We start from the raw sequence: 22,159 nt of genomic DNA on the forward strand, positions 1-22,159 counted from the left end.
TATTATTATTGAATAGTAAATCAAATTTTTATTTTTAAAAAAAATTATTAAATAATATTTCCAATAATTATAGTAAATATGTTCCGTTTTAAAAAAAAATTTTTTTTTATTTTATTACAAAATGTTATTTCAAATCAAAAAATGTTGATATTTTTTTCAATTATTATTATTATTATTATTATTAAGTATTATTATTACAATTACTCTATTAATAAATGTTTTTTTCCTAATAAAAAACACACATTATATTGAAAAACAATATTATATTACTAATCTGTAATATAATAATAACATATTTGTTTAGTTATTTAAAAAAAATAACTTTTTAAGTAAATACCGTATAAAACAATTTAAAAGAGACACTTATGTATATTTGAAACTATATATTATAGTTATTATTATTATTATTATTATTATTATTACTTGTATTACATATTGAATATTCAAATAAATGATACGAAATAATAATCAATTAAATATTGGAAATATTTTTTTTTTAGGAAACATTTAGTTAATAAACTTTAAAATTATTATTTTTATTATTAATTATTTTATATGTTCAATATTATAATAGTTCAATATTAAGTACAGTTTTATTTAAAACACACAATCAGTATTAAACTAAAAATGGCATTTATATAATAATAATAATAATAATATATTTTTATCACTAAGATTTGTCGTCAAAATTAATTTTTTTTTCAAACAAAATATATAACTTTATTAGTCTTATGATTAGATATCACATATACTGTACATATATATAAATAGCAAATAAAACACACACACACAATAGGTTTTATTGTAATAATAATAATATTGTACAGTAATATCACTGTTTTAGTTATCTAACTTATTGAGTATATTTGAAATAATAATAATAATAATAATAAATTTATTTTATCCCCTCCATAGACTAATGGCACCAATGTAAATATTTAACAAAAATCACATATATATTTATATACATATATATATATTTTTAGTTATATCAATTACAGTATTATTATTATTATCATTATTATTATTGTGGCCACAAAATTATCATATTATTATTATTATTATTATTATTATTACTTATTGTTGAAAAATACAGTATATATTATTACAGTCAAAAAAAAATATTTTTGTTAATTTATGTGTTTTAAAAATATCAAACAAACAAACAAAATCATAATTATTATAATAATAATGATTGAATTGTAAATTTTTGAAACATAATTAAAAATATATATATTATCATAAAGTTATGGTAAATATTCACAATAAATTATATTAAAAATAAAATGGTTGAACACAATCACTAATTATTGTCAGTAATAATATTTGAAGTTTTATTTTATTAACATTTATTTATTTTATTTGTTTTTTTTAAAAGATTTAAACAATTTTTCAACAAAAAATTTCTACACTTATAAAACAAACAATATTTTTCTCAAAATAATAATAATATATTTAAATAGTTGAGAAAATATGTTTACTATCAAATATTGCAAAATTATTAGCAATTTTTTTTATTTAAAAATATTATTTGTTATATAATATAAGTAGTATTTAATATTTATTATTATTATTATTATTATTAACACATAATATTTATGAAATTTAACTGTATTTGCTATTAATATATATATATATTTTTTTAAAAATACAGTATATGTATGAATTGACGTAATAAAACACTAATATTACAGCATATATATATAATAACCATATACTTTAGTACTGTATATACATGTATATAATCATATACATAATCATATATATATATATATATATGATATTTTGTGATTTTTATATTAACAAAATAAATATCATATATATTTAGTTATACTGTATATGATTTAACATAAGTTTTTTTTAATATATACATAATCAGCAATAAAATGAATAAAAATATCTATATATATATATATATATATTATATACAACAAAAAAAAATAATAAAATTATTTAAATTTTTATCACTTTGTTGAACATTTTAATAGTTTGCTGTTACCTAACCTAACACTCACTCATACATACAAAATCAACAGTTGTTGTGAAAAAATTTTTAAATAACTTTTATATATATATATATATATATATAAATTTAAGTTATATAATAACCACTGATTTTATACAGTGATATTAAAAACCTGACTGCATACCAGTGCCCCATATCTAGCGCGCACAGGTATTATATGCAATGACACCCCTCTAAAAATACTGTATATATCTATATATATAAATTATATGTATATATATATATAATCTATGCTTTTTTACTACTACTAAACCAAAAACTATTCAATGTATTAGTTATAATACATGATATGAATATTCAATAGACTCACACATAAAATATTTAATATGTATAATAAATATAAGTATTTATATATATATATATATTTGAAATCATTTAATATAACATTTTGATGGCATTTAAAACTACATGACATCCCATTTTCAAAATAAAATAAGTGATATATGATTTTGACTTAGAAATAAAATAATTTTATTTTTAAATTTATTTCAAAACCAAAATCTATAGTCAGGTTTATATATATATATATATATATTTTATGATATATTTTATGATAAGTTATAAAAATACAGTATTAAATTTGTTTTTTTATATGCTATACCATATTATAATAACCTAATTTTAATATTTATATTACCACCAAAAATATATTAAAAAAATATCATAAATAATACAATAATTATACAGTACTTTATAACCTATGCATATGTTTATTATAAAAAAAAACTATTGCTATATATCTTACAAAAAGTTTCTCACAAAATAAAAGTTTTTGTATTTATTTTTGCTATTAAAATATATTTTATTTATTTTATATATATATTATTATTTTCTGATAGCAAATAACAACAAAAAATAAATAGAGACATATAGTAAACAATAAATAATTATTATTATTATTATTAATATTAGTTTTATCATATATATAAAACAATTAACCTAATTATTAGTTTTTTTTAGATAACTTAATATATTTATTAAACTGTGTATTCATATTGTGTAATAACACAAAATTATTTTAACAAATAAAAAAAATATTAAAAAAAATTAATTATGAGAAAAATAAAAATTCATAATTAATTAACAAAATAAAGTAATTAATAATTTTTAAAAGACTTAGAAAAACTATCGCAAAATTATTTACATTTTTTTAAATAAAAAATATATTTATTATATATTACACTATATTATATTAAAAGTTATAGCTATTAAAATTGAAATTTTTTTTTTTAAATTTAATTACGTGACTAATGTTTTTAATAGATTATAATATAATAATTTTTGTTTGTTTTTTATCAGATAACTAAATGATAAACAATTTCAAGAACTAATTAAAAACAACAAAAAAAATCAAAAAAATTGTTTATTTTAGACAAAATAATGTGTTTAATGTTTATTTTTTTAAATTATTATTATAAACAAAAAATATTAATATTTCTTTTTTTGATAACAAGTTGCTTAATAAGTAAATTATAATCTATTAATATATATATATATTTAAATGTTATTTATTGATAATTATAAGTATATCTTATTTTATATATACATTAATTAACATGATTTTATTTTTTATTTTTAAATAACTAAATTTAAATAATAACTTTTATTATTATTAAAAAAAACTAGATTGCTAAATTTTTGAAAATAATTTTTGCTAAAATTGATGCAATATTTTTTTTTAAAAAAAGTATATTATTAAAAATAAATAAATAACAAAACATTTAATAGTTAATTACATAAAATCAAAAAATATTTTATTAAGTATAATAATATTAAGTTTCATTTTACTATTATTTTTTTATTTATTAAAAAAATACTTAAATTTAAATGCAAACAAATTTTTTTTTAAAAATGTGTAATATATAAAAAACAAAAACATTTAATAATAATAATAATACTAATACTAATAATCCCCATCACTATTCTTATTATTATCATTATTGTTGACCACAATACCACTGTCATCATTATTATGATTATTATCATTATTATTATTAGTGGCACCGGTAGTATCATTGTTACTATTATCCATATTTTCATCAACACTGTCATAACTACTGATTGACGAAACACTGTTACGTGTCTTACTATTTGATCTTTCAGTTGATTTATCTTTATTTTCAACTTTGGTTTCATTTTCCGCAGCAGTAGTAGTTGTATTAGTTTTAGTAGTAGTTGTAGTAGTAGTAGCACCAGTACCAGCACCAGCACTAGTAGTTTTAGTATTAGTAGTAGTAGTAGTAGTAGTAGCACCAGTACCAGCACCAGCATCAGCACCAGTACCAGCACCAGTAGTATTAGTAGTAGTAGCAGCACCAGCACCGGCACTAGTAGTTTTAGTATTAGTAGTAGCACCAGTACCAGCACCAGCACTAGTAGTTTTAGTATTAGTAGTAGTAGTAGTAGTAGTAGCACCAGTACCAGCACCAGCACCAGTACCAGCACCAGTAGTATTAGTAGTAGTAGCAGCACCAGCACCGGCACTAGTAGTTTTAGTATTAGTAGTAGCACCAGTACCAGCACCAGTAGTAGTAGTAGCACCAGTAGTATTAGTAGTAGTAGCAGCACCAGGACCAGCACCAGCACAAGTAGTATTACTAGTAATAGCAGCACCAGCACCGGTATCATCAGTATTGGCTTTCATTTTGCTGTCACTAGACTTAATACCATTATTATCAACAACTGCTACAATATTATTGACTACCACTTCATTGTTATGAACTTCGACGACAACCTCTTTTTGATCACCATTTGACGGATCAGCTGTACTACCATTACAACTACTACCACTGACAGTAGTATCGGAACCGCCGGCGCTTTTTTCGGCACTTTTATCGGTCGATTTCAACAACTGGCTGTCCATACGTTCCCTGGCCTTACGCTGCACTTCCCGTACTTCGTCGATCTCTTTCAGTGCATTTTCGGCCGCACGTTGTTCGGCCAATCGACGGGACATACCTTCGCCGTACAGGTCGACAAAACCGTCGACACTGACCCGTACTTTATAGACTTTACGATAGCCGCCGCCGCCGTCCTCCTCACGCTTGTCTACTACACTATACGATGGCTTCTCATAATTATTTGCCGTACAAAGCGATTTCAATTGCGATTTAGGTGTCATCAGCGCTATGTTGTTGTCGGCTGTTGTAAACAATTTATCGGTAATTAATGATTTTAATTTAAACATTATTATTATATTTAGTTATTTTTAAACAAATAATAATAAATATTAGTTTAAAAATTATTTGTTAAATATGTCTATTTATTTATATATATATAATGAAAAATGAGAATAATTTTACTAATTTATGAAACAACAAAAATAATAATAAAACAAAAATATGTTATTTTTAATGTTATAAAGTGATTATATGTTATCAATAAAAAAAACTATGGATATCATTGATAATATTTTTACCTTTAAAAAAAATACTTGAATATAAAAAAATATTAAGTGTTTTAGTCTATTAATTCATAGTTTATTAAAAAGATCTAAAATTATTAACAATTAGTAAAAATTATTAATTTTTTAAATAAATTATATATATATATATTTTTTAATTTACAAATTAAGTTAACAATAATTTTAAAGTTTTTTTTTGAATAAATTAAATAGTTTTATAAATATTTATTTTATAGTATATCACTACATAAATTGCATTAAATTTTTTAGATTAAAATTTTTAAACTTATCTATAAACTAATATTAATTAATTTAATGTTTATATATATATATAAATAGATTATATATTAATATATTTTTTAAATAAATTAAATATAATTAATATAAACTGAATATAATATAATCATTTTGATAATATTGCATTAAAAGAAAAATATTACATTTATAGTTATAACAACTAAAATATTACTAAAATAAATAACATTATAAGTATTAATTAAAAATTTTTATTTACTCAGTTTGTTAAACTATTACATAAAAGATAAAAAAAACAATGTTTTTTAATTAAAAACAAAAATTCATAATAAAAATAAAATAAAATAATAATTTTTATATATAATATATAATTATGTGTAAGTAATTCATTACATAAGTAAACTATATTATTTAAAAAATAAATATATTAATTGTTTAATTAATTTGATATACATGTGATATTTGTATATATATATTATATATTATTTACTAAATTAAGTATAGTAATTACAATTACATTAATATTTTACGTAATCGTAATGCAATCAAACAATTATTGTTATATACAGAGTTTATTGCAATGTAGATAACAATTGAATTTAATATCTATATATATATACAGTATATAACAATATATTTATCGTATTTGATTAGATAAAATGTGTATATAATATATTTTCTACATATATATGTAACTTTTTAAAATTTATTTTTTTTACAATTATATTTGGCATAAAATTTATAATAGTATATTGTTCAATTTATTTTCCATATAATTGTTTTTCTATAATACAAATAAAAATTCATTGCCATTTTTCCTAACTAACTGATAATAATGTAATATATTATTATTATTATTATTATTATTATTATTATTATTATTATTATTACAATTTAATCAGTTATATTACAATGTGTCTTTAATCACACACACAATTTAAACATGTTTAATTAATACAGTATATTAAATAAATATATCAAGCATCAAAGTTTAAAAAAATGTTAAAACATTAATATATAATGTATATTATTATTATTATTTTATATAATTAATATTATTTTTTACGTTTTATTTTTTTAAAAACAATATTGAACAACTAAATGATAAAGTTAAAATAAATAATTTTTTTGTTTTATTATAACTTATTTGTATCATATATATACAGTATATACTAAACAATAATAATAATAGTTTTTTTTTGATATTATTTACAACAACAAAAAAACTCATTGTAATTATAATATATATATACAATAATATATATATATATTAAAAATAATTTTGTGATATAATTAAAAGTATAATGTGATTAATAAATAAATAAAAAATGCATCGCAAGTCTAACTATACTATATATGATACTAACCCTATGGATAGCTATTCAATAACCAAACCGGTCGGTGGGGTAGCCGTAGTAGACATACCGAGTAATAGTAGTAGTGGTGGTGGAAGTAGTCCTACAACAACGGCAGCGGTCATCAACTATTCGCCGTCGGCGGCGGTGGCGGCGATGGCATCGACACCGCCCGAACCCAACATTATAATCGATATGACTGACCAATGGTATACAGCATCGGCGGCTACCGGTGCCACGGGTCTGAAAGTACAGAGGCGTACATTCTGGCGCAATACTATCGGTACAGTACTCGTGCCGTTCGTATTTTTCGGTGCACCCGTACTCAGTACTGTCTACGACACCGGGTCCCGATTTCCGGTCAACACGACAGCCCTGTGGCTTAGATATCTGTTTAAAATGCATCCACTATTACCGCTCAATATCATACTATTGTTGGGAACGGTAGCCCTGAACAGTTGGATACTGTACAAAATTTTCGATGTATTAATCAGATTGTTGTTCATCGGGGAACTACATATCTACTATATTGATGTAGTAATCGATATGATTGATTGGCTACCCATTGTTGTAGCCATCGATATGTTTTGGTTGAAAGGTTATGTCGTGCGGCAAGTGGTCATCAAATTGGACACAGTTGTCATTACACACTTTAGCCAATCGGTACCGCCGGCTACGGTTATCATGAAAGTATCAGTACTGGTACTACTGGTAATTGTATGTCATTGTATATCGTTTTCTACATTGCAATGGAAAATCGATAAGGGTGTTACCTGGCTAACCACCCAGAGCTATCTGTACGATCTGGCCCATGGATGTGTCAGCTGGTTTCTGATGCCCGTCTATATTGTATTTACAATGGTATGTCTATATTAAAACCATATATTTATATATATATATATATATATATATATATATATATATATAAAAGTAAAGGAAAAACTACCGTAAAATTTTGTGTTTTATTTCTAATATATGGAATTCAACAACAACAACAAAAATATATGAAAACTAGCATTTTCATATGGTAAAAAACTCGCATTTTTACCCCACCCCTGGTAAATTATTATCAAAAGTAAAAAAATATATTTCTCATATATAAGAAAACTAGCATTTTGACCCATGACTTTGATCTTTCCCAATGGGAGAGTAAATATAATACAATATAACCATAATATATATATATGAGATTGTTTGCATATTACGTTTACACATTTTAAAAAGATTAAGACCCCCTCCTCCCCTTATGTTTGCGCAATTGTTATCGCATTTAGTTATTATAAAATACATTACGTTCACATAACTTGACCTAACCTAACCTATCCTAACCTAACATAACCTAACCCCACCACAACTACTAAAAAATAAGATCACTTTTTTCTTAAGATCACTACCCCTCCCCATTTTCGTTCGCTTTGACCGACCCCACCCTCCCCTCAAGTGCGAACGTAATATGTGAACCACCCCCTAACTAATAATTTATAAATTTTTTAATTTAAATTTTTTTTGTTTGGTTAATAATAGGGAATTCAACTAAAATACCGACAAATCAATGACTATCTGAACCATTTGACCCGTATATCGGAACGTCCGGAACAGTTTCATATGAAACAAATAAAATTTCTATTCAAAACCAGTGCTACGCTAATCAAACGTATGAACTATACGTTCAATCAGTTGATGTCATTATTTTTTTCGTTACTAATGTTGGAGATGACCATTGATTTTGGTTATACAATGTTTACGCTGTATTTGTTTGTATATAAATTAAACAAAATAGGTAACTATTCATTTAAAAAAAACTGTACACAGTTATGAGTGTGGGGTATGGGTTGGTTAGGGGTTGGGTAGAGGTTGAGTAGAGGTTGGGTAGGTGTGGATATGGGTTTTGTAGGCATTGTTTATGTGTTGGCTATGGATTCGGTATGGGTTTGGTATGGGTCTGGCTATGGATAGTGTAGGGGTTATCTATGTGTTGGCTATGGATTGGGTAGGAGTTTGGTATGGGTTATGTATGTGTTGGCTATGGATTGGGTAGGAGTTTGGTATGGGTTATGTATGTGTTGGCTATGGATTGGGTAGGAGTTTGGTATGGATTATGTATGTGTTGGCTATGGATTGGGTAGGGTAGGGTAGGGTATGGTATGGGTTGTGTATGTATTGGCTATGGTTGGGTAAGGGTTGGGGTGTATTTTGTTGTTGTTGGTTGGTAATAATATCTTAATATTTTTTTTTTTGAATAGAGGATCCAGGTGCTCAATTGGAGTTTAGCAAAGGTCTGGTCCGAGTACTCAGTGCTGACCTACTAGTCCAGGGTATACGACTGGGACTGATAGCCGTGACCGGCCTGAGTATGGTTCGGGTAAACTACGAGTCGCGTTCAGTACCCGTACACTTCTATGACTGGATGTCTCAGTTTACGCATACAGTTTCGCCGCAAATCTATCAATCGGTTAGTTATTTAATTAAAAAAAATAAAAATCTTAATATTAATAATAATAAAAAGTTTTGAGGGGGCCATTCACATATTACGTTCGCACATTTTTAAACAAATCTTGACTCCTCCCTCCCTCTCCTATGTTCACAATTGTTTGCGTGTAAAAAATTTAAGAAAATTACGTTCGCATGCCACTAACCGCTACTACCCCTCCCCCCACCCCCGCCACCACTAAGAAACAAAAATTATTATTCAAATGCGAACGTTCTTAAAATTTCTACCCCTTCCTCCATCCCCCTCTTTGCAAAAGTTCGCTTTGGCCAACCCCCAACCCCCACTCCCCTCAAATGCTAACGTAATATGTGGACCACTGCTTATCAGAAAAAAATATAATATATATTTATTTGTTTGTTTTATTTAATACTAAATACACTTTTTTTTTAGTTTCGATTGCTCCGGTATTATATGATATCGAAAATCGAAAACATCGACAGTCCGGCACTATTGGTGATAACGTTCCTTAAAAATACACCATTTATTGGTCAGAAAATTACACCCAGAAATCATAATTATTATTAAGTTTTTATGATTTTTTTTTTGATACTAAACTAAAAATCCGTATTTTGAATGTTTGAAATGTTTTTTGAATTTTTTTAGTTATTTTTTGAATCTTATAATATTTTATTTTCACAATAACTATTAGCACAATTTTATTTTATTTTTTTTAAATTTTAATATTAACTGTTTTTGATAATATAGTTATTTTTTTTGTAGGGATACTAATAATTTATAAGTTTTATAATAATATAATATATAGAAAATATAATTTTTTTAAATAATAGCTATATGTTATCTACTGTATGTACCCATATATGTTTGATAATAATAATAATAATAATAATAATAATAATATCAATAAAAAATACATGACAATTATTAATTGATGAAAAAGTCAATCAATATTTTTTAAATAATATATATTATTTTAAAATTTTAATGTATAGTGTTATTCATTATACAGTTAGTCTCATAAACACATTATTTACTGTACAATACATACAAAAAAAAAGAGAGTAAAGAGAGAGAGAGAGAGAGAAAGAGAGTTGAGAGAGAGAGAGAGAGAGTTGAGAGAGAGAGTTGAGAGAGAGAGTTGAGAGAGAGAGTTGAAAGAGAGAGAGAGAGAGAGAGAGAGAGAGAGAGAGAGAGAGAGAGAGAGAGAGAGAGAGAGAGAGAGAGAGAGAGAGAGAGAGAGTTGATAGAGAGAGAGAGAGAGAGAGAGAGAGAGAGAGAGAGAGAGAGAGAGAGAGAGAGTTGAGAGAGAGAGTTGAGAGAGAGAGAGAGAGAGAGTTGAAAGAGAGAGAGAGAGAGAGAGAGAGAGAGAGAGAGAGAGAGAGAGAGAGAGAGAGAGAGAGAGAGAGAGAGAGAGAGAGAGAGAGAGAGAGTTGAGAGAGAGAGTTGAGAGAGAGAGTTGAGAGAGAGAGAGAGAGAGAGAGAGAGAGAGAGAGAGAGAGAGTTGAGAGAGAGAGTTGAAAGAGAGAGAGAGAGAGAGAGAGAGAGAGAGAGAGAGAGAGAGAGTTGAGAGAGAGAGAGAGAGAGARAGAGAGAGAGAGAGAGAGAGAGAGAGAGAGAGAGAGAGAGAGAGAGAGAGAGAGAGAGAGAGAGAGAGAGAGAGAGAGAGAGAGAGAGAGAGAGAGAGAGAGAGTTGCTAATTGATAAAATGTGTTATAGCTTAGTGTTTATATATTTATTTATTATTAGTAAAAATCATGTTTGAAAACATATACAAAAACAGTATGTTTTTGTTGTCAACTATTTTACATTTTTGTTTTATATTTACATAAATAAAACTTTTTTTTAGTATTATAAAAATAATTGACAAAAATTTGTTTCCTATATTATTATAATTATAACTAATATATCAATAAGTTTTTGTTTGTTGATCTACAATATAATCTCTATAAATAAAATAAAGTAAAAATAAGTTTTAAAATAATTATAATAATAATAATAATTATAACTTTTATTTTGACAATTATATAGTCACGTGACTAACACATTGTACTTATTTTTATTTAATTATTACTTTTATTATTATTATTATTATAACTAAAAAAATATATAATATTTTATTGATTGTGTGTTATTACCGATCATCATTTGGTGGCCAACATATCGGGTATAACAGTGAGAGTTACCACATGATTGTATTGAACAGATATGAACAGATCATCATCGCTACCGATATCATCGCCGATACCGATGACCAGCGCCCGCACGTCATCGTCCGCATCAATGACCACCACTACCACCGCCGCCGCCAACAAAACACTACCGACGCCGTCGCCGACCACGACCCGCAAGCAAACCTATTGTCATCGATATCTGTCCAAATTTGCCGGCATAACTGCCGACACTATCGACTGTCTGGTCAGTAATGGCATCGATTCGGTGCACTCGTTACGGGCGTTAAATATGGACAGATATTGGCACCGATTGCCACAGCAGCTATCCATAGGCCAGAAGTTGTTGATCAGTCAGGCGTTGGACAAACTCAACGGCGGCGACGACGACGACATCGACGATAACAATGACTGGACAGAGCCGTCAACCGAAAACAATGGCACTGTTGCTGGCGATGATGACCAACAAGATAGCTGGCCGTCGGTCGTTACGACGTCGCCGGACACGCTTAAGGCTAACAAAAATTATCAACCGATGTCTAGATTATTATCACCGCCGATGGCCGAGGCGTCGTCGGCAACAGTGGCGGTGTTGGCCACCGATGATAGCGAGGCCGACAAATGTAAGCAATTTTCACAAATTAATTCAGTCTTCGATCGTCTCATAAGTTGTGGTACGAGTTGTCTGTATATATCATATATCACTGACGGATCAGTTGTTTGTCGTTTTAGATCATAATATAATAGTTTTTTTCTGTTTTTATTTTCTTATTTCTTGTGATCACATAAACAGTTCCAACGATTGGTCGACAAGACTTTGATCTACGAGATCTTCAATTGCAAACACAGCCCATAGTTGCCATAAATCGGCTGAAAATGCCGATCAAAAATGTAAAGTCAAAGGCATCGTCAAATGAGTCGTCGTCGCCGCCGTCGTCGTCATTGTCATCGGTGGCCACCACTAGGATCAGCAAAACAAAGAAAACTAAGAACAACAACAAGAAAAAGAAGAATCTAAAGACTAAGCCATCAAAGTTTAGTCAGATTATGCGATCAGCAGTTAAATCGCTGGCCACCAGAAGTCAGACCTCCTGTACGTCAATCACTCCATCGGTTAGCATCGACTCTGCCGATGAACTTATGGACACCAATCAGTTGGCCGACTCAATGGCTGCGACGGCGGCCAAAAACAATGCTAAAACAAAATCCGTGGCCAAAATCAAATGGAAACCAAAGTTGACGCCAAAAAAACTGAAGTCAAAGTCACCAAAACTGAAGTCAAAGTCACCAAAAAGTTCGCTATTGATCACCAAAAAGAAATACAAGAAGAAGACGAATAAGAAGAAGATGACGACACAGAAGAAGAAGAAGAATTTCAACAATGATGAGGAAGACGACGACATCGGAGTCACCAAAGATGGTCAACAAAATCAAACAAACACCGACTGTTTGACCACAACAACTACTACCGATTGTCCATCGGATATACCTGTCGTTTGTCTGACACTTACCGGTACTTCTATTATAGAGAGTAAAGACGACAATCCTGTCGATGACGACGACGACGATGAAGACAACAATCAACAGTTATGTACTGTTTGTTATAATAGTAGAGAAGTTAAACTAATCAATGGATGTGTTATATGTAATCCATGTCATCTGTTTTTGAAAAGACATTTACGAAAAGCCAAACATTTCCAATGTCTAACCGATCGACACGACTGTCACATTGACCACCGATTGGGTCCTATACGATGCCAGAGTTGTCGATACCGAAAATGTTTGCAATTAGGTTATCAGCCGCCGACTAGTATTGTCCGTCAATTGCCAGACAACGCAAACAACAACACGGATGATGTGACCAACGATACCGAAACAACAGCTGCCGCCGATAGTCTGGAGACTGAAACTACTGGAGACAATGTTAATGATGATGAAGATGAAGATGAAGACATAGTAGAAGTGGATGATGTATACCAATCGGCTGGCCTATCATTGGTTCCGTATTACGCGTCAGTCACCTGTGGCCGCACACCACCCGATAGTCCACTACAACGACCACCACTACCGCCACCACAACCAATGCCCGCCAACATTGAACTAAACAATAACTGTCCAGCAGTTGAAATGCGCCAAAAACGGCCGAAAAAGTTAAACATTAGATATTCACCCGATTTGTGAATTACCGTAAATTATATTACCGTATAATAAGTTTTTGGTCAACAAAAACGTTAGATCTGTTTTATAATTGTTTATTTAGTTTTTAATATTTTTTTTTAATACTCTAACCGGACTATCATTTTCATTGATTGATTGATTGAACGTAAATTGTGTGGACAGTTGTGTGTAATTATAAGTGTGTTTTTTTATTATCAAATATATCTATCATTACTAGAAATTTATATATTATAATAATATGATCCAGTATTGTAAAAAAATTCTTTAAAAATATATATATAAAGATTATATTTATAACTATTGTGTTAAATGTTTAATTCATATATTTTATTATTACCGTATACCGCGATCTTATCGGACCTGTCCTAAATTAGATTTTGGATAATTACCGTGTATCTATGGTCCTATATGATGACAAAATAGGACCCCCTGTCCAATGTATGACAAAATAGGACCTCCCGGTCCTATTTTGTTAACAATTCATATAATCATTAAATAAATAATAATTACCGGGTAGAGATGGGCAAATAGAAAGTTTCTAGAAAATTTCTCAGGTATAAATTTATAGAAATTTAACTTTATTGTTATACTATGGGATCCCCATATCTATAGTTATTGTAATATTATTATTATAGATATACTATTATACTATACAGTATAGTTAGGGTTAGATCAGATTCCCTCCCTCGTCTTATATTCCATAAGTTCCTTATATTCCCTGTTCCCTGGGAATTCCCTGGGAAGACATTTCCTTGTGGTACCACCTATCGTATCATAACTCACATTACATAATGTTTAATTAAAAACACGTTTGTATAGTAAATGACTACAAAATGTATTTAATGTTTTTACTAAATGTTTAATAATATTTGAATCATATTTTGATTGAGTTATTACTAACATAATGGTCCCAATTGAAACACATAGTCATTGAGATTAGGTACTTTATAATGTATGACAAATTATATTTTCCCTTTCTAACGATCAAGGGAGGGAATATAATATATTTTCCATATTTTCCGGGAAAATTGGAGGGATTTTATTTGGGAACTTCCCTCCCTGGGAATCTCAATCTAACCCTAAGTATAGTACAGTACTATACAAATGTGATATCTATATATAAAATAATTATAATTATTTAATAATAATTAATTTTGTAAAATTGTATTCATCATTTTATTATATATGATATATATTAATTAAACTACAGTATGATATATAATATATATATATATACTGTATATATATTTTACTTTAATTAATAGTTAAAATACTAATAATAATATTTACGGTAATGTATTGTTATATGATAGCAATATCGAGATTACAAAATTAAAATGGGAATCCCATATATAGAAATTTTTTTTAGAAACTTTCTAGAAATTTCTCTATTATTTTATAAATTTCTCTTTTTTGCCAACACTATTACCGGGACTCAAAATATAGATGTCAACACAAATAAAATATAATATAACCCATACATCAATAGTGGTCCTAAATTTAGTAACTATAAAAAACAACCGGTTACCATGGTCCTATTTCGTGACATTTAAGGACACGTTTGACTTTATAGGACCTGGTCCGATAAGATCGCGGTATACGGTACTACTATTTTTATGATTATTATATTTTAAGAAAAATCAAGTTTATTAAAAAAAATAAAGTCATTATTAATCATATTTCAATATATAATAATAATAATAAATCTATTGAATAAATGATTATAATTATTAACAAGTTAATATAATTGGGAATAATATACTGAATATTTATTTTATATGTTTTTACATTAAGCGCTTAATATAGCTAATTGTTATATAATATAAAATATATAAATGTGTTTTTTATACAGTTTATGTCACTTAAAAGTTCAAATTTGAGTAATATTATGTAATGCTTTAGCCAAGGTACTTTATATAAATACCTAATATTATGTAGCAGTAAATTAAGTTACCTTGCTTATCGTACACGATATTACTCAAATTTAAACATATATATATATATATATAATTAATTAATTAATTAAAAATAGTTGAATTTTATTAGTAATAATAATAATTATGTATTATTTAGATAATGATTGATAAACGATATAATAAATTCTAAAATCAAATTATCATCATTATTATCATCAAACGATTGTCTCATTTTTATCAATGATGCTAACGATGACTGTAACGGTTCCAATAGATTCTGTGTAGGAATCGATAGATTTTCGTTAATTTCCTGTAATATTTGTCGACTGGTTGGTCTCATTTCATATGAATATTGTAACATTTTATTAATTAATAAATGTAAACTAATTAATTTAGGTCTAACTATTGRCGATAACTCAAATCTTGAATTTCTATAAAATAGCGTAAAAATTTCAATTAAAACATCAATAAATGTTATAAAATTTTTAATKTAAAATAATCTTTTTTTTTATTTATATCATTTATATTATTATTAAACTATCAATACTAAATAAATAAATTAAATAAACTAATAATTACTTAGACTCACTATCATCGAATAGTCTACTCATTGTCATACCCATACTGTAGATATCCGACAAACAATCGTATTGATTGTTACTTAGTATTTCAGGTGAAATATATACTAGTGTTCCAACTTGGTTGGATGTAAAATCATCAAGATAAGTGGATAGTCCAAAATCGCACAGTTTAACAAATATACCATCACGTGACTGGCAAGTCATCAAAATATTAGCCGGTTTAATATCTTTGTGGACAATCGGCGGATTATGATTGTGCAAAAAATCCAAACATTTTAAAATATCATAAAACAATTTGTAAGTTATAAAAAATTCACAAATATCAACAAAATCACATGGTAGAATATTTTTGCGTAAATATTTGTATATATTTTTCCTATTTTTAATATATAATTTGAATGTAAAATCGCAAAGCTCCATTTGTATATAAAAATTTTTATCAAAATACCACGAATCATAGTATTTAACAATTAAATTTGATTCTATATTTTTTAAAAATCTAAGTTCTTGTTGATTTTCCATGCCTATTTATAAATAATGTAATAAATTAATAATAACATATTTTTTAAAAAATAATTTATTTTTACCTTATTATTAATAACTTACCTTTAATAATTTTTATTGCATATAATTTGTTGTCAGATATTTTTTTAACTTTATAAACTTTGCTAAATCCACCAATACCAATTAATAAATTATTCGAAAAATTTTGTTCATAAAAATTGTCTGTGGTAATATTAAAATTATTTAATTAGTATTTAAGTTTTTTAAAATGATTATATATTTACTTAATTTATTTTCTATAGATCCTACAGTAGGTGAATTAAGTTGTTTATTTTGGTTATTATATTTTAATTTTTCAATAATTGAATTATTACCACTATTGCTATCAACTGATTCAATAATATTTGAATTAAATTTATAAATAATAAAATTTTTTAAAAATTTTATTATATAACCAGATTGTTTAATGTCATTGGGATTATTAAACAATTGGCGACTATTGGCTAACGATAGCCAGTTAAGCAATGATTGTGATACCGGTGCCTCAATGGCCAGTTTGTTAATTATTGATAATATATCCATACATTTTGGCCGTCTATAATCCATAGTATTAACCATAGATTCTATTAGATTTTGCATAGCTATAAATTTTGATGTTAGTTTTGAATTACTAAAAAAATAAAATTAATAGTTATTATATTGTTGTTTATTAAATGTGTGTATATTAAATAGAATTGTTAAAAAATTAAATAACCTGAATTTTATTTTATCAAATAATATACTACAAACTTCACCAAGCGAATAGATATCTACACTAGTATTATAGCGGCTGCTTAACATTATTTCGGGTGCCATATATCTGGCTGTTCCTACATTTTGTGTATGGCTTATGTCACTTGATTCGTATTTTATAGACAAACCAAAATCGGCCAGTCGTACAAATCTACCGGAACGGGGCTCAATGGTTATCAATATGTTTGCCGGTTTTAGATCTCGATGTATAATAGGCGGTTTTTGTTGATGCAAATAGTTTACACATTCAATCAGTTCATAGAATATTGTATACGATATTTCATAATTAACATCATCAATTTCGTTGAATTCATATAATTGATCATCGGCCATTTGTAATAATTGTTGTTTAAAATCGATCAGGGTACGTAAATTGAAATCACATAGATCCATTTGGATATATAATAAATTATTTTCCAGCCACGAATCAATACAATTGACAGCATATATTGAATTCGATACTTGTTTCAAATGTTTGATTTCTTTACTAAAATAACTAATTGCTTTATCAGCTGCACCTAAAAAAATATTCAGTATATAAATATATTTGTATATATATATATAAATATATATATTAATTAAAAGAAAATCTGATTATAAAATAATTATAATAATAGTTATTAATTACTTAATTCATTCATTGTAAATTGTTATATAATTATATAAATATTTAGTAAATAAAAATCAAACAATAAATTATTATTATAATTATTATTATTAGTAATACTGCTAATAAACAGATTACCTGATAGTTTAATGATTTTGATGGCATAGAATTTATTTTGAATTTTATCCGAAACTTTATAAACATAACCAAAAGCACCAATACCAATTTGATCAATTTGAGTAAATGAATCCAGGTAATAACCTGGCTTATAAACTAATTGTTGTGATAATTGTCCATAGCTTTCATCAGCTAAATTAAATTATTTAAACAAAAATTAATAATATTAAATTGAATAATGTAATTTTTTTGTATTAAATAACCAGTTTATGTTAATTAAAAAATTTTTTAAAAATATATTTAATAACTAATTAATGATACTTATAATCTAATAATTATATTTTAAAAATTGTTAAAATTTATACATTATACAACATTAAATAATTACTAGTAACTTTAGATATATGTGACTAAAATTAGTATTTTATTGAATGAAATATTTGCTTAAAAACATGAAAATATGTGATTATATTTACTTTAAAGTCAAAATATGTGATTATATTTAATAACAATTTATAAATTAATTTTTTTTTCTTATTTATACTTAAATACATAAATTAAAATTATACAACTTTTATACTGTTAGTAGAAATTAAAATCAATACAAATAAATCTTTAAATCCTATTGTCTTTTAGTAGACATTAGAAATTAGTAGAATTTTAAAAAACATAAATATTATGTTACAGTATTTGTCTAAAATTAACAAATAGTAATAATCTATAATACATTGCATAAACATAAAATGCTTGTTATTTATTTTAAAATATTGAAAACAATAATACATATACTAGAAAAACATAAGAAAAATGTAATTTAGTTATTATTTTCCATTAAATTATATTTATATGTTAAATATGTGCTTATATTTGATAATATGTGACTACATTTCAAAATATGTTGTTATATGTGTTTATGTGACTAAAACTTTTGCTATAATTATTAGTTTTCAATCAATTGTTTATATATCTAATTATTTTGTTAATATCTTTAATCACTAAAAATATAAGTTATATGTGAAATTAATGCTCTAATAATTACAGACTATAATTTTTTTAGAATTAAAAAAATAATAATTAAAAATTCAATATTTACATTCACTATATGAAAATTGATGAGACAATTTAATCATGGTTAATGATTCAATTGGTAAATATTGTTTGGTTTTATTTTCCAGAAAATATTCAACAAATTGATCATGGTAATTATATTGATGACCAATTTCAATCATTTTAACTATACTATCGCTAACTGATTCATAATTTTTAATCCATTTATTATTTTCAATCAGATAATCACATGTATGTCTCTCATTGCTTGATCCACTTAATAGTACAAAACATATGTCCAACATTTGTTTGCTATCATTATCAAGGTTATTTTTGAATTTGCTAATAAAAAATTGTTGATTATTAGTAAATCTATTATAAAATATTATTATAACTATAGTAAATAAATATAGTGTTTACAGTATTATTTTATAAATTAAATAGATAGTTTATTATTTTTGAATAATAATATATTTATCAATAATTGTTATTTTTTTAATTTATCCAACTTACTTTAATATATATATATATATATATATAATTAATAAATTTAATTTAAAAATCAATATAATTATTTCAAAAAACATCAATATCGTTTTAATAAAGTTGTTCAATATGTATAGTAAAATAAACCTATTGATTTAATTTTATTTTATATGAAAATACATAAAATGGGAAGAAAGTTATTAGTTGTCAATTTACTTTATATGTAAGTAAAATAATTTGTATTAGAATAACAAACATTAATAAATAAATTTTTCTTAATATAATATAAACAATTTATATACAGTAATATGTTTACGTTATCTAAAAATAATTAATTAAATATTTAACAATATAACTACAAACCTATTGATATCTATATTAAACAAGTCCTGTGCAATACCACCGATGCTATACATATCGGATTTTAAGCCGTATTTTTTGCTACGTTTGACTTCCGGTGCCATATATTTATCGTCAATCTTAAGCATTGTATGCGACTGTGAACTGGTTTCGTGTTCAGTGGCGTAACCAAAGTCAGCCAATTTGATAAACTTATGATTATTGTGATTAATAATCAATATATTTGTCGGTTTAATACTCCGGTGAATAATATCATGTTTATGTAAATAATTGATTGCCTCTAATATCTCTTTAAACAGTTCGCCAGCCATATAGTAGCCAACCGATGGCCAACCAGTTTTCGGTTTAGTATCCCTGAAATAACTGTGCATTTGTTTGATAGACTCATCCAATGAATACCAACACAAATCCATTTGTATATTCATATAGTATTTATTATCATCTAATGATAGCCACGAGTAGTTGTATCGTACGAAACACTCGGAGTCCATCTGTGACCACAATTTCATACCGCGTTTAATACTATTGTATATCAGTTTGATATTAGTTGAGTCGAAACCAGTTATATCTATGTAATAATAAAAATTATTATTATTATTTAATATTATTAATAATTATTATTACTTTAACTTTTTAATACTTTAGTGTATATACTAATAATTATAATAATAATAATAACAATAATACTGTTATAAAAATATATAAAATATAGGATTTTACAATGTCTTACCAGAAATTTCTATCTTTTTAATAGCATATTGTTTATCATTGTTTCTATGTTTAACCAGGTAAATTTGTGAAAATTGACCCGTACCAATTAATCGTAATGTATCATGGTCAAACGATCTTTGCATATAACGATTTTCCAATTCATTGTTTATCTCATTTGTATTACAATTTTCATCCATCTTAATTAATATACTTAACTAAAAAACATATAATAGTTTTATAAATAAATTGTTTATTTAATAATAATAACAGATTATACAGATTTTAAAATGAAAATATATATTTTGAAAATTATAAAATAATTAAAAAAATATATTACACTTAATAGACGTAAAATATATTGTTATATTAATATTATTCTATAACTATCTATAAGAACTATTAGAAACAATGATAAAACAAAAACATTTGTAAATAAAAAAAAATAGTAATAAAGATAACATATTATATGAAAATTTTTAGTGCGTAAAACAACATGTTATTGATTAATAAATTTTTTTTATTATAAAAAATATTATATTTATAGTTAATAGAAATTATAAAGAAAGTTTATATAAAGTATGTTATCTAATAAAATAAATAATAAAAAATATATCTAGATTATTAATAATTTTTATTTATTAAATAAAATATATATATATACATACTGTTTTTACTACCATGATTTAACTAGTTATATTATAAATAGAATATTCTTTTTATAAATAAATTAAAATACTCTAAATAACTAAATTGTTAAATAAAAATGTTTTTAGGTATAATTTATTTATATATTTAGATTGAAAAAATTAGTAGTATAATGAAAATATTTATTTACTAAGAATCTTAATTATAAAGATATATATATTTAAAATATTGGACATAAAAAGCTAACAGAAATAAATGACTTAATTTTTAAAAATATTTTTATTACTAGACGTAATTAAATATTTGTAATTAAATGAATATATGTTAAACTAATATAATGAACTAACGTCAAATAAAAATTAACAACTATAGTTACTAAATTTATTAGATGATAAATAAGAAATTTTTTAGACAAATAAGTTATATAATTTATCTAAAATAGATAATTTGTATAGCTACAAAACTATCTTGAAATAAATAATTATTATTATTTATATATTTATATATATTAAAAGATCTCAAGTATATTAGTATACTATATAATATAATAAAATAATGT

The 22,159-nt window shown here is 25.4% G+C and overlaps 4 protein-coding genes across 4 annotated transcripts; 2 read left to right on the forward strand and 2 right to left on the reverse strand.

Moving 5' to 3' along the window:
• Window positions 1-3,929: 3,929 nt before the first annotated feature.
• Window positions 3,930-5,147, reverse strand: LOC128956945 (mucin-21-like). Its single transcript, XM_054302662.1, has one exon. It carries the CDS (start codon window positions 5,145-5,147, stop codon window positions 3,930-3,932), a length of 1,218 nt encoding a protein of 405 aa, XP_054158637.1.
• Window positions 5,148-7,029: 1,882 nt separating this feature from the next.
• LOC128956955 (uncharacterized) lies at window positions 7,030-10,055 on the forward strand. Its single transcript, XM_054302672.1, has 4 exons — window positions 7,030-7,900; window positions 8,564-8,819; window positions 9,283-9,491; window positions 9,921-10,055. Exons 1-4 carry the CDS (start codon window positions 7,055-7,057, stop codon window positions 10,053-10,055), a joined length of 1,446 nt encoding a protein of 481 aa, XP_054158647.1. The 5' UTR covers window positions 7,030-7,054.
• A 1,589-nt stretch (window positions 10,056-11,644) lies between these two features.
• Window positions 11,645-13,864, forward strand: LOC128955150 (uncharacterized). Its single transcript, XM_054300795.1, has 2 exons — window positions 11,645-12,279; window positions 12,450-13,864. The coding sequence occupies exons 1-2, from the start codon at window positions 11,694-11,696 to the stop codon at window positions 13,835-13,837; spliced, it is 1,974 nt and encodes a 657-aa protein (XP_054156770.1). The 5' UTR covers window positions 11,645-11,693; the 3' UTR covers window positions 13,838-13,864.
• Window positions 13,865-16,325: 2,461 nt separating this feature from the next.
• On the reverse strand, window positions 16,326-21,152 carry LOC128956966 (calcium-dependent protein kinase 5-like). The gene is made up of 6 exons (XM_054302683.1): window positions 20,975-21,152; window positions 20,248-20,812; window positions 19,592-19,740; window positions 18,373-18,543; window positions 17,625-18,145; window positions 16,326-16,523 (listed from the first exon to the last, which is right to left on the reverse strand). The coding sequence occupies exons 1-6, from the start codon at window positions 21,150-21,152 to the stop codon at window positions 16,326-16,328; spliced, it is 1,782 nt and encodes a 593-aa protein (XP_054158658.1).
• Window positions 21,153-22,159: the final 1,007 nt, after the last annotated feature.

The sequence above is a fragment of the Oppia nitens genome, unplaced genomic scaffold (genome assembly GCF_028296485.1).
Source record: "Oppia nitens isolate AA-2021 unplaced genomic scaffold, nextdenovo-longstitch-racon4-pilon3 scaffold12_pilon_pilon_pilon, whole genome shotgun sequence".
NCBI lineage: Eukaryota > Metazoa > Arthropoda > Arachnida > Sarcoptiformes > Oppiidae > Oppia > Oppia nitens.

Coding starts and splice junctions, on each gene's coding strand:
- LOC128956945 (XM_054302662.1), bottom strand. CDS start 5,147: ATGACACCTAAATCGCAATTGAAATCGCTTTGTACGGCAAATAATTAT.
- LOC128956955 (XM_054302672.1), top strand. CDS start 7,055: ATGGATAGCTATTCAATAACCAAACCGGTCGGTGGGGTAGCCGTAGTA. Junction 7,901..8,563: donor TCTATATTGTATTTACAATG/GTATGTCTATAT, acceptor GGTTAATAATAG/GGAATTCAACTAAAATACCG. Junction 9,492..9,920: donor CGCCGCAAATCTATCAATCG/GTTAGTTATTTA, acceptor CTTTTTTTTTAG/TTTCGATTGCTCCGGTATTA.
- LOC128955150 (XM_054300795.1), top strand. CDS start 11,694: ATGAACAGATCATCATCGCTACCGATATCATCGCCGATACCGATGACC. Junction 12,280..12,449: donor TGATAGCGAGGCCGACAAAT/GTAAGCAATTTT, acceptor TCACATAAACAG/TTCCAACGATTGGTCGACAA.
- LOC128956966 (XM_054302683.1), bottom strand. CDS start 21,152: ATGGATGAAAATTGTAATACAAATGAGATAAACAATGAATTGGAAAAT. Junction 20,813..20,974: donor TAAAAAGATAGAAATTTCTG/GTAAGACATTGT, acceptor ATTATTACATAG/ATATAACTGGTTTCGACTCA. Junction 16,524..17,624: donor ATATCTATTCGCTTGGTGAA/GTTTGTAGTATA, acceptor ATGACTTGCCAG/TCACGTGATGGTATATTTGT.